Below are 14,930 nucleotides of genomic sequence, written 5' to 3' on the forward strand. Positions count from 1 at the left end.
CTGCCCCTGTAGCATACCACTCCACCTGTCTCCCCTATCCCCAATAACAAAAGATGTTCAGACTAGTGATTCCCAGTTAACAGTATGACTGCCAGTTCTGAACCAGTTGAAGTTTCCAGATAGTCTCCAAAGGCAGCCTCACATACACTTTGCTGTAGCAGTCATTGTAACAGGCTTGCATCTAAAGCATGCTTCAGAATACACTGCATGCAGTCTCCTGAGAAGGAGAATCCACCATCACATTATTAATTTTCTAAAATAATTACTGCTTTAATAATTAAAATAAACCCAGTGCATGGCTGTAATAACCGCTTGTATTGCCTTACTTTTGTCATTAAGACCACTAGGTAGGCTATTTTATAATATGGCAACAGAATTAGCATCATATTGCAGGTTTTTCTACCCCAGTATCTCCCACAACCTTACCAAAAGGGGTAGGAAAACGGACTAATTGGGGACTCCAGGCCCCAATCCTATCATGCAGCATTCAAGTCTTTGGAAAACTATGTGCATAGCCTCAGAAGGGAACTACCGTATTCACTTGCATTAGTTGCTAGGCAACAGCATCCTGCTTTCCTCCACAAAACCAGCTGCAGAGAGAGTTACCACTTCTGAAGTAATGTTCTATGCCTGTGATTCACTGGATGAGTGTTGTCAAAGCTGCAGCTTAGTGAAAACAGAGTCCTTCAAATGGACTACCACTATACGTAAGACCTGTATCCTTTAACAAAACAATTTCCTATCTCCCATACTCTAAAACACTTTAAATGTAGCAACCCACATTGTTCAGGCTAGAGCATTTTACAGCCAGCAACAGGACTGCTATCCCCTGATCTAGAGACAGTCCCCATCTTTAACCAAGCACATTATTTACTTAGAAAATGTGTATGACACCATTCCAAAAATGTGTTTGAGACATTTCAAGTGCAAAAAAGAATAAGACCATTACAATTTACAAACTATTAAAAATTTGCCAGAGTATAAAAACTGCATACATCACTATGCAACACAACATGGCTCTTGTAATAGTGCTCAAGATAGAAACTTCAAAACATCAAAATACCAATTGGAATCCTGGTAAAAAGAAATCTTTTGGCCTAGCTGAATGCGGAGACACAGAGAACAAGGCTTCTAGCTGGTGGGCCATGATGCTGCAGTACTGTTTGGGAGAACATTGCGTGCTACTTTTTTACCCTTGAACCACCAGAAAGGGAAGAATACAAATATTTAATGAATTAATAAATACCCTGGAACTCAACAACAACATCTGTTGATCAGGAGCTAGGAGCCCCAGACAGAGTAAGATTTTTTTGTTTGTTTCATCTGAATGTGCTCTGAGATTGGTACAGTCTTTGAAGGGATCACAGAGTGCTAGATTTGAGGAGACAGCAAAAAATAAATTTCTACTCAGATATAAAGCCCATTGGAAAGTTTTTGGAATATCACTCTCAATCAGAACAGATTAGACATCACAAGAGACAGAAGTGCCACTGCTGCATCTCTGTAGCAATGATGGGAAACAGGGACAGATCATACTGGACATGGTTTGCTTAGATTTGACCAGAAAACCAGAGTAAAGTAATGGAGCAGCAGCAGTTCCATGTCTCTTCTGCAGTTTATCCTATCTTTGCAGAGCTTTCATGAGGAAAAATAAGGATTATAATCACTGTGCTCTGATTATAATCACTTTGCACGCTTAGCAGGCTCTGGAGGGATTGCTATGTTTGCCTGTTGCCGCAGAATTAAACAGGAGTCCAGTGGTTCCTTGAAGACTGTTCTTAGAGTTTGTTCTTATACTATAAACTTCCATGCATCAGAAGTCGCTTCACCAGATGCAAGAAATGTACATCCACAGCATGTTATCAAACTTTAGCGGATATCTGAGATGCCTCTATAGCAAATATCTCCTTTGGATGTAAAGAGAAAAGCTTATGCTGCAATACATTTTGGCAGTTTTCAAAATGCTATTAGACTTCTGTTTAATTTTTCTAGTATGCTAGAAACAGACCACCAAAGAAAGCCTTTAAGGTGCCAGAGGATACTGCAGTTTTGCAAGCCTAAGGCTCTATATCAGAAGTGTCAAACTCATTTGTTACAAGGGCTGGATCTGACATAAAGGTCACTTTGTCAGGCCAGGCCATGTGTGCCATAAAATGTAATGCTGGATACCAGAGATATAAACTTTATAAAGAATACAGGCAAACCCAATTAAGAACACTATTTTTACTCACGATACAAACAAAAGCAATTGATTCCTAGCAGTGAAAGCAATTGATTTACTGGGGAATCCACAAAAGCAAAATGTATTTAATCATATGCAACACTATTTTTTCCCCCTAAGGAAATGTAAATAAATGAGTAGCAAATTCCTTACCTGATCTTTGTGAACAAATCCCCAGATTCCAGCAGCCACTTCACAAGCAAATAGGATAACAAGGCATGTGAAGAACTGTAGACAAAATATAGATCAGATAAGAGGAGACTGTAGTGCTGGCAGTGTGTCTTGAAAGCATGTGTTGCAGTATGGTAGACTAACAACATAGTATTCAGAAGTGTCAATGGGGTTTCATAACAGCAGGATAAATGAGCAACACACAGATCACTGTGGATCACCCATTCCCAGTGTGTATAATTCAGAAAGAATACTCCCTGTGTCTCCATATACCATTAAATTGTCAGTGTTCTTTTCCTTGCACCCACAGAAAGCAGGAAGACATTGGCAATTAGAAGCAGCATAGCAAGTCTTGCATTGAGAGCACAACAGCACGTAATTCTTATTTCAACATTCCCGTTTGGCTGAAGAACTTTAAGACTAAAAGGCTGTATAGTGCCCTTTGTGGAGATGTACCCGGGTATTCATTCTTCTCTTCCTCTGAAGGTGCTCTGAAACAGGCTCATACATTTGTCTTAAATGTTCAAGAATTAATTACTATGGATTGTTAGTGCCAGTGGAATTTTTGTAAAATATAGTACATAAAAGCAAAAGTGTTCACCTTAGGGGACTTGCAATTTAAAATATTCAGACAGGGCAGGATGGGACAAAAGTTAGCAACTCACACATAAAATAGTAGCAACAGAGTGATGGAGAACCAATACTAGGGAACATCCCCCCCCCCCCCCCCCCCGGTCAACTTGCGGCAACTATTAAGGGTTTTCAAGGCAAGAGATGTTCAGAGGTGGTTTGCCTGCATTTGTGTAGCGACCCTGGTATCTTTGGTGGTATCTCATCCAGATACTGACCAGAGCTGCTCCTGCTTAGGTTCCCGAGATCTGGCTAGCCTGGGGTATCCAAGTCTGAGCAATGAATGCATACCTCTATCTTATTATGATCTTACTGAGATCAGGCCGGTGCTAGGCTTTCTGGCGCCCTAGGCGAATCACCCACTAGTGCCCTCCCCCATTATTAAAAAATATAGGGAAATTGAAGAGTGCCAAACTTGAAACTTTTCACATTTTTTAATTTACTGATGTTTAATTTTAATTTTTTTCAAAAAATGTGATGTTATAAAAAAAATTGTGAGAATAAGTGCTTGCCGGCCATGTCAGGAAGGAGGGTGGCAGGATAGGATGAGGTGGGAGGCCAAATCACACATCGGGGAGAGGGGGGTGGCTTGGCTTTGTTGAGGGCTGCTTGGTGATGGGAGAGGACAAGGTGACAGCGGTCAGGAGCCAGAGTCAGGGAGGGGGCCTCCAATGGTCAGGGACGGGGCACCCAGTGGTGCCCCCTAGGCCAGGTAGTGCCCTAAGTGACTGCCTACTTTGCCTACTCCCATGCACCGGCCATGACTGTGATATTCCCTCAAGTCTTCATTCGTATCAATATCTGGTTCATATGTAAAGGATAGGGTAGTGGCACAGAAAATAATAGCTACTGAGAGGAAGGGTGTGGTTTAGGACTTTTATGGCACAGTAAAACCTTACTGCCTTGAACACTGGAATGGTTTCTGAACAATGGAGTAGAGCAGGGAGACCTAGGTACTCCAGGTCTGTGATGTTACATGGCAAAACACAGGAGGACAGGATGGAAAGAGGAGACAAGAGGATATGTGGGATGGAGCAAGTCACAATAACTAGAGAAGAAAGAACTATGATTTCTGCTCTCAAGTTAGAGGGATTGTTACTGTTTGGGAAACATTAAAAGAAAACGTCCTCTTACTGTTCCAAGAAGGCACTGTGATTCCTGGATGGCACCATAGCATCCCAGGAAACCCACAAACATCATCACTGCTCCAACAGCAATCAAGATGTAGATTCCTGCAGAGGAGCACAAAAGGAGAGCACATATATAAAAAACAATCTGATTAGAAACATCTTGTCATGTGATTAAATAGCCTGGGCTGCCTGTGAAGGTTAGTTTACAGGATAAATGGGGGGGGGGGGGGGACAAGGGAAGTCTGACTTTGAGCTAAGTGCATAAATAAGACCACTGCTGAATCAGATCAAATGCCCATCCACCTCAGCAGTGTTTCCAAAAGTACTTGGCTAAATGCTTCTAACTGCATGATGTAAAGGTATCAGTTAGAATCATAGTTGGAAAGGACCTCCAGGATCATCAATCCCCTGCAAAATGCAGGAAATTCACAAATACTGCCCCTCCTTAAATTCACAGGATTCTCATTGTTGTCAAATGGCCATTCAGCCTCTGTTTAAAAACTTCCAAAGAAGGAGAGCCCACCACCCCCCAAGGAAGCCTGTTCCACTGAGGAACTACTCTCTCAAGAAGTTCTTCCTAATGGTAAACTGGAAACTCTTCTGATTTAATTTCAACCTGTTGGTTCTCATCCTATCTTCTGGGGCCACAAAAAACAATTTTGCACCATCCTCTATATGACAGCCCTTCAAGTACTTGAAGATGGTGATCTCAGCCACCTCCTCTCCTGGCTAAACATGCCCAACTCCTTCAACCTTTCTTCATAGGACTTGGCCTCCAGACCCCTTACCATCTTTGTTGCCCTCCTCCGGACCCATTCCAGCTTGTCTATATCCTTCTTAAAATGTGGTGCCCAAAACTGAACACAATACCCCAGGTGAGGTCTTCTAGAGCAGAGTAAAGCGATACCATGACTTCACGTGATTTGGACACTATACTTCTGTTGATACAGCCCAATATTGCATTTGCCTTTTTAACCACCACATCACACTGTTGACTCATGTTCAGCGTAGGATCCACTAACACCCCCAGTTCCTTTTTGCACATACTACTGCTAAGACAACTCTCGCCCATCCTGTAACCGTGCATTGGATTTTTCCTACCTAAATGCAGAACTTTACATTTATCTCTGTTAAAATTCATTTTATTGGTTTCAGCCCAGTTTTCCAACTTGTCAAGACCATCCTGTATCCTGTTTGTTTTCTACTGTATTTGCAACCCCTCCCAATTTAGTATCATCTGCAAATTTAATAAGCATTCCCTCTATTCCTTCATACAAATCATTTATAAAGATGTTGAACAAAACAGGCCCCAGGACAGATCCTTGAGGCACTCCACTTGTCACTCCTCTCCAAGAGGATGAGGAACCATTCACAAGCACTCTTTTGGTGCAATCTGTCAACCAGTTTCAGATCCACATAACGGTAACAGGATCCAAACCACATTTTACCAACTTGTCAACAAAGATAGTGTGTGGAACTTTATCAAAGATAGTGTGTGGAACTTACTGAAATCAAGATAAATGATGTCTACAGCATTCCCCTGATCCAGCAAGGTAGTCACTTTCTCAAAAAAAGAGATCAGGTTAGTCTGACATGACTTGTTCTTGAGAAACCCATACTGGCTACTAGTAATCACAGCTATTCTTTCTAAATGTTCCAGGACTGACTGATGATTTGTTCTAAAACCTTTCCAGGTATAGACGTCAAGCTGATGGGTCGGTAGTTACCCGGATCCTCCTTTTCCCTCTTCTTGAAGATGGGGACATTTGCCCACACCTGTTCTCCAAGAATTCTCAAAAATAATGGTGAGAGGCTTAGAATTTATATCTGCAAGCTCTTTTAGTACTCTTAGATGCAGTTCATCTGACCCTGAGGACTTCATTGCATTTAAATAAACTAGGTGTTTATGTAGTACCCCATGCTAATTCTAGGTTGGAACTCCATACTTTCATTTATATGTTTTGTTTTTGCCTTGTTGAGCAGTGTTTCCCTCAGAAGAGAAGACTGAGGAAAAGTAGGAATTAAGCAATTCTGCCCTCTCTTCATCACTTGTTAGAATTTCACTTTTCTGTCCTTGCAACGGGCCTACAATGTCCTTGGTCTTTTTCTTACTCTGAACATAAGAAAAGAACCCTTTTTTTGTTGTTTTTAGCATCTTTGGCTAGGCTAAGCTTATACTGAGCTTTTGCTTTCCTAACTCTTTCTCTATAAGAACTGGTGATTTGTTTATATTCATCTTTGGTTATAAGGCCATCCTTCCATTTCCTAAATGAGTTTTTTTTTATTTATTGTCTTTCAAGAGCTGTTTATGTTCATCTCCAGTACCTGGATTTCAGAAGATGCTGCCTTTATACCAGGAAGGTTCATTTAGCTATCATGGCCAGTAGTCACTCATAGACCTATTATCCATGATTTTGGCAAATCTTCTTTTAAAACCATTTAACCTTAAGGATTGCTGCCACTACTAATGGCCCTCAACTGTGCAAGTCAGTTGTAAATTGTATTTGGAGAAAAGGAAATAGGATGGTAATCTGAGCTGGCAAAGAACTCCTCTCTGCTCAAAGAGGCTGAAGTTGGTTCCTTATTTGAGTTCCTTGTTCATTCCTTATTCGTGAATTCAACCAAAAACACTGAAGAGAGTTTGAAAGCTCTGAACCCCAAAATAAGGTCAGGACCCCCATGTATCATACACCCTCTTGTTCAGGGGACTCTGTTCTTCGAGAAGACATGTGCTGCTTCATGTGCCAGCTGCTCCAAAGCAAGCTGCTTCCAGAACACTCAAACAGGCAAACACTAGGGCCAGGCTGTACTCCCAAAAAAATATTTGGACTCCCTCAAGTGACACATCCCCATGCTAAGGACACTATCTCCTGCAAGAAGACATGCAGTGCTGTCTGGTCCAAACAATGGTTCCGGTGCCACAAGCTTCCATTTGGAGTGCCACCTAGAAGCTTGTATTCCAAAGGATATTTGAATAAGGAACTATTCTGACTGCTTGCCCTCTGCACCCTAAAATACAGCATGGACCACCACATGCCATACACCCCCATGTTCAGGGGACTCTGTCCTTCAAGAAGACATGATCTGCCTCATGATCCAAAGAGCAGTTCTCATGCCAGCTGCTCCAGAGCAAGGTGCCCCCAGGACACTCAAAGAGGCAGACACTGGGGCTAGGCTGTACCCCAAAACAATGTTTGGACCACCACAAGTGACACATCCCCATGCTCAGGACACCGTCCCCTGCAAGATGACATGCAGTGGTCCCCAGTCCAAATACTGGTTCTGGCACCACAAGCTTCTACTTGGAGTGCCACCAAGACGCCTGTATTTCAAAGGAGATTTAAATAAGGAACTGTGTTGACGGCTTGTCCTCTGAATCCCAAAATACAGCAGGGATCACCACATGCCATACACCCCCACATTCAGGGGACTCTGCCCTTCGAGAAAACATGTACTGGGGGTTAAACCTTTTCTTGCACACAGACACCCCCCTAATCTCAAACAACTCCTCACCCACAAAAATACAACATCTCACTTGAGCATGGGCACTGGTATCAAAGCTTGCAATAAACTCAAGTGCCAACTTCACTGCCACATACACTCAGACAACACAACCACAGGACCTAAGAGCATTAACTACACCATCTCAGGCTCATTCACTTGTTCATCTTCCAACATTACATATGCCATTAAATGCCAACAGTGCCCTTCAGTTTTCTACATAGGGCAAACAGTTCTCTACATAGGTTGGTATTTCAATGTATTTCTCTTTTAGAATAATATATCAGAATAATGTTTTTTGTATTGACATACTCAAATAAGGGATAAATGGTAAAGGTAAAGGTAGTCCCCTGTGCAAGCACCAGTTGTTTTCAACTCTGGGGTGATGCCGCTTTCACGTTTTCACGGCAGACTTTTTACAGGGTGGTTTGCCATTGCCTTCCCCAGTCATCTACACTTTCCCCCCAACAAGCTGGGTACTCATTTTACCGACCTCGGAAGGATGGAAGGCTGAGTCAACCTAGAGCCGGCTACCTGAACTAGCTTCCGCTGGGATCGAACTCACGTCGTGAGCAGAGGGCTCCAACTGCAGTACTGCAGCTTTACCACTCTGCGCCATGGGGCTCTTCAAATAAGGCAGGGGTGGCCAACAGTAGCTCTCCAGAGCATGGCCAATGGCTGGGGCTGATGGGAGTTGTAGGCGAAAAACATCTGGAGAGCTACCATTGACCACCCCTGAAATAAGGGATACTGGCTGTTTATCTCATCATATATACTAAACCCATCTTTCACTATATGTTAATGTATTCCTTTTTTTCTTATGGCAAACTAGAATGATGTTTGGGACATGGGTATGGTACATTAGCATCAAAGGTTAGGTAAGAATCCATTAAGCCCTGACGGATCCATCACTGTGAATTTGAGAATGAATTCAAATGTAGAAATCTTAGTTTGTTACCATGAATTGAAGCTTGGAGGACTGTTAATCCCTATTCAGCACCAAAATGACTTTCACCCTAAGGGGGTCTGCAAACTGGCACATCACTGGAAGAGGTTCCTTTATCCAATGCACTTTGAAAGTCAGGCCTTTACAGTGGTGCCCCAAATCAAAGCTTGTAGTACCACATTTCTCTTTTAGAAGAGTGAAATCAGAATGTTTTTTGTATTGACATACTCAAATAAGGGATATTGGCTGTTTATCTCATACATATATTAAACCCATCTTCCACTACATTTTAATATATTCTTTTTTTTCTAATGGCAAACTAGAACGATGTTTATGCGTGTTATATGTTAAAAAGTAAATTAGGTGGACAGGAAAAATCTCTGAGAAAGAAATGTTCTCATTTTAATAGAACAAAGCAGGAGTCAAGTTTCACCTTTAAGACCAACCAATTTTTATTTAGAACGTAAGCTTTCGTTCTAAATAAAAATTGGTTGGTCTTAAAGGTGAAACTTGACTCCTGCTTTGTTCAACTGCTTCAGACCAACACGGCTGGATCTATCTCATTTGAATAAGAGTAATTCGCAGACATTTGTTACCTCATTCTCCCATTCTGACATGTTACTGTTTTATTGGTTTCCCAAGCAAGTGCAATCCAGACCAAATGTTCTTTTAATTTGTTAGTTTCACTATACCACTTTGCATTCTAAACCACTGCCTACCAGCTATATGTAGCTCTGCTCACTGTACCCCATACCATTGTCCGATGAAATATGCATGCATATGAAAGCTTACATTCTGAATGAAACTTTGTAGATCTTAAAGGTGCTACTGAACTCCTACTATGTTTTACTCCAATATACTTTGAAAGGCAGGCCTTTACAGTGGTCCCCCAAAACAAAGCATGTAGTGCCATACTTTTTAAAAGCTGGAACAAGAACCGCTCTTTGGACCATGAGGCAGTGCATATCCTCTCGAAGGGCAGAGTCCCCTGAATGTGTGCATGTATGGCATATGGTGGTCCAAACTGCATTTTGGGGTGCAAGCCGTCAACACAGTTCCTTATCCAGATCTCCTTTGGAACACAGGCTTCTAGGTGGCACCCGCAGTGGAAGTACCATTGTGTAGACCAGACAGCACTGCATGTCTTCTTGCAGGGGACAGTGTCCTGAGCATAGGGATGTGTCACTTTGGAGGGGGGGGGGTCCAAATATTGTTTTGGGGTACAGCCTGACCCCAGTGTCTGCCTGTTTGAGTGTCCTGGGGGCACCTTGCTTTGGAGCAGCTGGCATGAGAATCGCTCTTTGGACGATGAGGCAGCACATGTCTTCTCAAAGGGCAGAGTCCCCTGAACGTGGGGGTGTATGGCATATGGGGGTCCTGACCTTATTTTGGGGTTCAGAGCTTTCAAACTCTCTTCAGTGTTTTTGGTTGCATTCACAAATAAGTAATGAATAAGGAACTGCGAATAAGGAACTTCAGCCTCCTCTCTGCTCAGCTGGCTGCTGTTGCCACTGGCAGAGAGACAGGGATACCTTCCTCCTATTACATCCACCCATCCCTGACTGAAGTCCCTCCTAGCCCCAATCTCCATCCCCCCCAGCTTCTACCCCCAAAGCTCAAGAATTTCCTGAGTCAGATTAGTCAACCCTGGTTTACACACTGGAAAGTCATCAGTATGCACCTCCTCACAAATTTTCAGCCCAGTTCTTAGAAGAAAGGAAAAGAAACCAGGCAGCAGACTACAGGAGTTTTCCAATACAAATGACCCCATGCCCTATGCCAGGGGTGGCCAACTGTAGCTGTCCAGATGTTTTTTGCCTACAACTCCCATCAGCCCCAGCCAGCATGGCCAATGGCTGGGGCTGATGGGAGTTGTAGGGGGAAAAACATCTGGAGAGCTACTGTTGGCCACCCCTGCCCTATGCCGATTTTCTTGTTCAACATTCAGGAGGGTGGAAGGCATTCATCAAGAGAAGTGAGAGGAACATTGTGTTATTGCCCTGGAGAGTGGGAAAGATGTGTGACAACGGAACTGCAGTCAGAAAGCAATAAAATGACTAAGCGGCCTTTGGGGGGAAAGCCAGATTCATTTTAAGACACAGACGGCTTTATGAAGTTACTCTTTGTCTCTGCCTGACAGCCAGAGCCAAAGAGACAACTGGAGGCAAAGAGAGAGGGACTCCTCTCTTCAGTTTATTTTAAAACGAGGGAAGCATACAATGGTCCTCTGTATTTGACTACATTTTATTGAGAAAATTAGCAATTCCCTCTATTTAAAAAAAGATAATGTGTTGTCTAGATTTATAAGCAGTAGTCAAAGTACAATCCAGTTTCTTTATGCGCTTTCTGGTGCACATACCATTGGAGCCTATGGAAGCATTTCTCCTGGGGATTATTAGCCCATCTCCACTGGCTGCCACACAGTTAGAAACTCTCTAGCTTTCTTCCTCTGTTATCAGATCTTTGAATTTTCCATCTCTCAATATGGAAATCTGTTATGTGTCCTCTCTGTAAACAAACAATGCTTTTCAACAACAAATATCGCAGGTCTCTCTCTTTCAATGAAGAACTGTAAGAAGAGGCCACTTCCTGATCCTTCAGGGGGAAAGACACTGTCAATCATAGTATCTCACTTGAAGAAACACTGTTTTAAAACCCTACAACAGCTGTTTAGCCATAGTCACTCTCCACCTCTAACTCCCCTCTGAACGTTTTTTGCAATCACTTACTGAAAAACCACCTTTCTGTAACAAGCAGAACCCTAAATGGAAATGTTTTGGCGATGGAGATTAAGAGTACAATTTCCTGAAATGGCAAAAATTAAGCGCAAGTCCAACAGAGTCGAAATCACTTAATTTAACAATATAAATGCAATAGCATTTTACAAGTGGGGACTTGCATGATTAATGGAGAGGATCTCATTCTTTTTGTCCCCAACTGGGTCACCCACACTTGTTTCCTCCCCCTGCAGAGGTGCCACCCACCTTGCAAATGTGGCTCCACCAGTAGCTCTGGCCCACCCTTCCTTTTCCACACACAATTCATGGCCATTAGAAGGCCAGAGAATCCCACCCTCTCTCCCATCCTGCTGTAGTCTGGCTACTTGCAAGACATCCACTGCAGCAAATCGTGTTCCCCCTTCGCCACATAGGTCAAGAGGCAAAGAGACCAAGCTCCTGAACCTCTTCCCTCACCCACAGTGCTGCCATCTTGGAGGCAGAGGGAGGGAGGGGCAGCTTCCATTCCTTGTCCTCTGCCCACCATTTGGCCTGCCTGAATTAGGCAGTGCTGGCCTGCACAGGAGAGACTGCAAAGACTCTGCTGGCTATTCATCTCTTCCCTGCTCAGTTATTTAACATGTTAGCACTTTTATAACAGATTAGTGATACGAGACCGATAGAAGTACAAAGTTAAGACACCTGCATACAAAATTATGGTATGAAACAGAAGAACTATTAGTTGAAAACGGAGACATTTGTGTTTTTTGCCACACCTCATTATACGGTTGAGTTGTAATACCTGTATAAGAGTGATGGAGTCCACTTATGAAACGAGGGGAATGATATTTTCTTGGCTGATTTGCAGCAAGGGGTTAAGATGGCTCTGGGCTACTGAGTGAGGTATGAAGATCTAAGTAGAGGCTTAATCTTAGCGGTGGCAGTGTAGGGCAAGTATAAAATCAGAATCAGTGAGCATCTTTGGCATTGTAAATTTGGTATCAGCGGTTCATCATGAACAGCCTTCAGGTTTCCATGGCCCAGGGCTGGGATTGAGGATTGCTGTTGGGAGCTGCTTGGTTAGGCTCATCTCTGCAAGTTGTAAGGTTTCAGTGATGGCTTTCCATTGTGGCAACCAGTTGCCAGGCTGCCGGTCAGGAGCCAGAATTTGGCTTTGGGTCAGGGCTGAGTGCTTGCCCAAGGCAGGCAAGGAGGTTGGTCAATAGGTGACACCTGCCTGGCCTTTGTTCCGCACCTGCAGATCCTTCCCCCTTTGCTGCTTAGTTATAAAGTTTAATAAAGTGGCCCTTGTTTGATTCCAAGATGGTGTCTGTCTTGTCATTTCAACTGGATGGGGGGGGGGCAAAGACACCTACATACAAAATCATGATATGAAACAGAAGAACTATTAGTTGAAAACAGAGACATTATCAAGGAAGAAGGCTGTGGCTCAGTGATTTGCCACACAGAAGATCCTAGATTCAATCCCCCAGCATCTCCAGTTAAAAAGTTCATATAATAGGTGATGTGAAACCCCTGAGAGCTGCTGCTGGTCTAAGTAGACAATACTGAACTTGATGGACCAACAGTTTTGTAAAGTATAAGGGAGCTTCACATGTATCTAAGAATGCACAAAGACTATTCTTGCAGCTAAAAGAAATGAAAAGTCTCAGTGGATGACTAATGAAACTCTTAAAATTGCTAAGAACTGATGAGAAGCAAAAGTAAAAGGTGACAAATAAAACCAGAAGTCTAAATGTAGCATCCAGTGACTTGCACATAGAGACAATGAGAGCTGTTACAATAACCAGTGTAGTGAAATAGAAGAGAACAACAAATAAAAGGAAAAACAAGAGATCTTTTCCACAACATCCAAGAAATCAAAGAGAAATTTAAAGTACAGTTAGGTAGGCTGAAATATCAACATGAAAACGTATTAACTGAACAGGACAAAATACAGAAAATATGGGAATAATACACTGAAGAACTGTACAGATAACAGAATGGCAGGCTCCTTTGAAGAATATTTTCAAGAACCTACAGTTTTAGAAAGTGAAGTGAAAGCTGCACTGATTGCTGAGAGCAATTGGGGAAAACACATCACCAGGAGTAGCTGGGATATCAACAGCGCTATTCCAAGGCACAGAAACTGAGTCCATCAAAATCTTAACAAGAATATGGCAACAAATTTAAAAACAAAACAAAACAATGACTCACAGACCAGAAATACACAATCTACATTCAAACTAAAAAGTGAGAGAGAGAGAGAGAGGAGATATCAAAGACTACAGCACCTATTGGACCACTGCCTTAATTTTTCACACAAATCATATGATGCTCGAAATCTTACAACACTGTTAAATATGGAATGAGAAATGCCAGATGTTCCAACTGGATTCAGAAAAGGAAGTGGTACCAGCATGGGTTTCTCAAGAACAAGTCATGTCAGATTAACTTTTTCTCTCTTTTTTTGAGAAAGTTACTACCTTACTGGATCAGGGGAATGCTGTAGACATCATTTATCTTGATTTCAGTAAAGCTTTTAATAAGGTTCCACATACTGACTAAAACTAATAAAATGAATTTAACAGGGACAAATGTAAAGTTCTGCATTTAGGTAGGAAAGATGAAATGCATAATTTATACGATGGGGCAGACTTGTCTTGGCAGTAGTATGTGTGAAAAGGATCTAGGGGTCTTAGTGGACCATACACTGAACAGGAGTCAGCAGTGTGATGCAGTAGCTAAAAAGGCAAATGTGCTTTTTGGCCTGTATCAACAGAAACAGGTCATTTCATAGCAGGAGCTCCTTTGCATATTAGGCCACACACCACTGAGCCCTATAAACTCTTGGAGGATTGGCTACACCTAGAGTATTGTGTTTAGTTTTGGGCACCACAATTTAAGGGGCATATGGTCAAGCTGTCCAGAGGAGGCAACGAAGATGGTGAGGGGTCTGGAGACCAAGTCCTACAAGGAAAGGCTAAAGAAGCTCAGTATGTTTAGTGTGGAGGGAAGAAAACTGAGAAGTGACATGATAACCATCTTCAAGCACTTTAATGGTTGTTATATAGAGAGGATGGCGCAGAGTTGTTTTCTGTTGGCCCAGAAGGTCAGACCAGAACCAGTGGGTTGAAATTAAATCAAAAGAGTTTCCGGCTCAACATTAGGAAGAACTTCTTGACAGTTAGAGAAGTTCCTCAGTGGAACAGGCTTCCTCGGGAGGTGGTGGGCTCTCCTTCCTTGGAGGTTTTTAAACAGAGGCTAGATGGCCATCTGACAGCGATGTTGATTCTGTAAATTAGGAGATGGGAGGGAGGGCAGGAAGTGTCACATCAGTGCTTAGTTCTCGTGGCCCTTTCTTACATGCTCAGGGAAATGCTGATTGCCACTTTGGGGTCAGGCATCAATTTATTTATTTGTTTGTTTTATTCAACTTGATAAATCACCTCATACCAGCCATTGCCAGGCTCTAGGCAATATACAACAAAAAATAAAATCCATACACGTAAACCATTAAAATCAGTTAAAATTAAACAAGTTGCAAACCTCCATGGCATCTTATTGAGTACTGTCATTCAAGTTTTCAGATGATTGTATTCGGGGCAGGGGAA

The 14,930-nt window shown here is 42.5% G+C and overlaps 1 protein-coding gene across 1 annotated transcript in view; it reads right to left on the reverse strand.

Moving 5' to 3' along the window:
* The window catches only part of CD81 (CD81 molecule), a 110,389-nt gene that overhangs the window by 16,987 nt on the left and 78,472 nt on the right, over nucleotides 1-14,930 (reverse strand). The window contains exons 3-4 of the mRNA XM_060261636.1: nucleotides 4,157-4,254; nucleotides 2,375-2,449 (exon numbers count right to left, since the gene is read on the reverse strand). Coding sequence (XP_060117619.1) covers nucleotides 2,375-2,449; nucleotides 4,157-4,254 — 173 coding nt within the window. The remainder of the gene's footprint in view (nucleotides 1-2,374; nucleotides 2,450-4,156; nucleotides 4,255-14,930) is intronic.

The sequence above is a fragment of the Heteronotia binoei genome, chromosome 21 (assembly GCF_032191835.1).
Source record: "Heteronotia binoei isolate CCM8104 ecotype False Entrance Well chromosome 21, APGP_CSIRO_Hbin_v1, whole genome shotgun sequence".
Taxonomy (NCBI): Eukaryota; Metazoa; Chordata; class Lepidosauria; order Squamata; family Gekkonidae; genus Heteronotia; species Heteronotia binoei.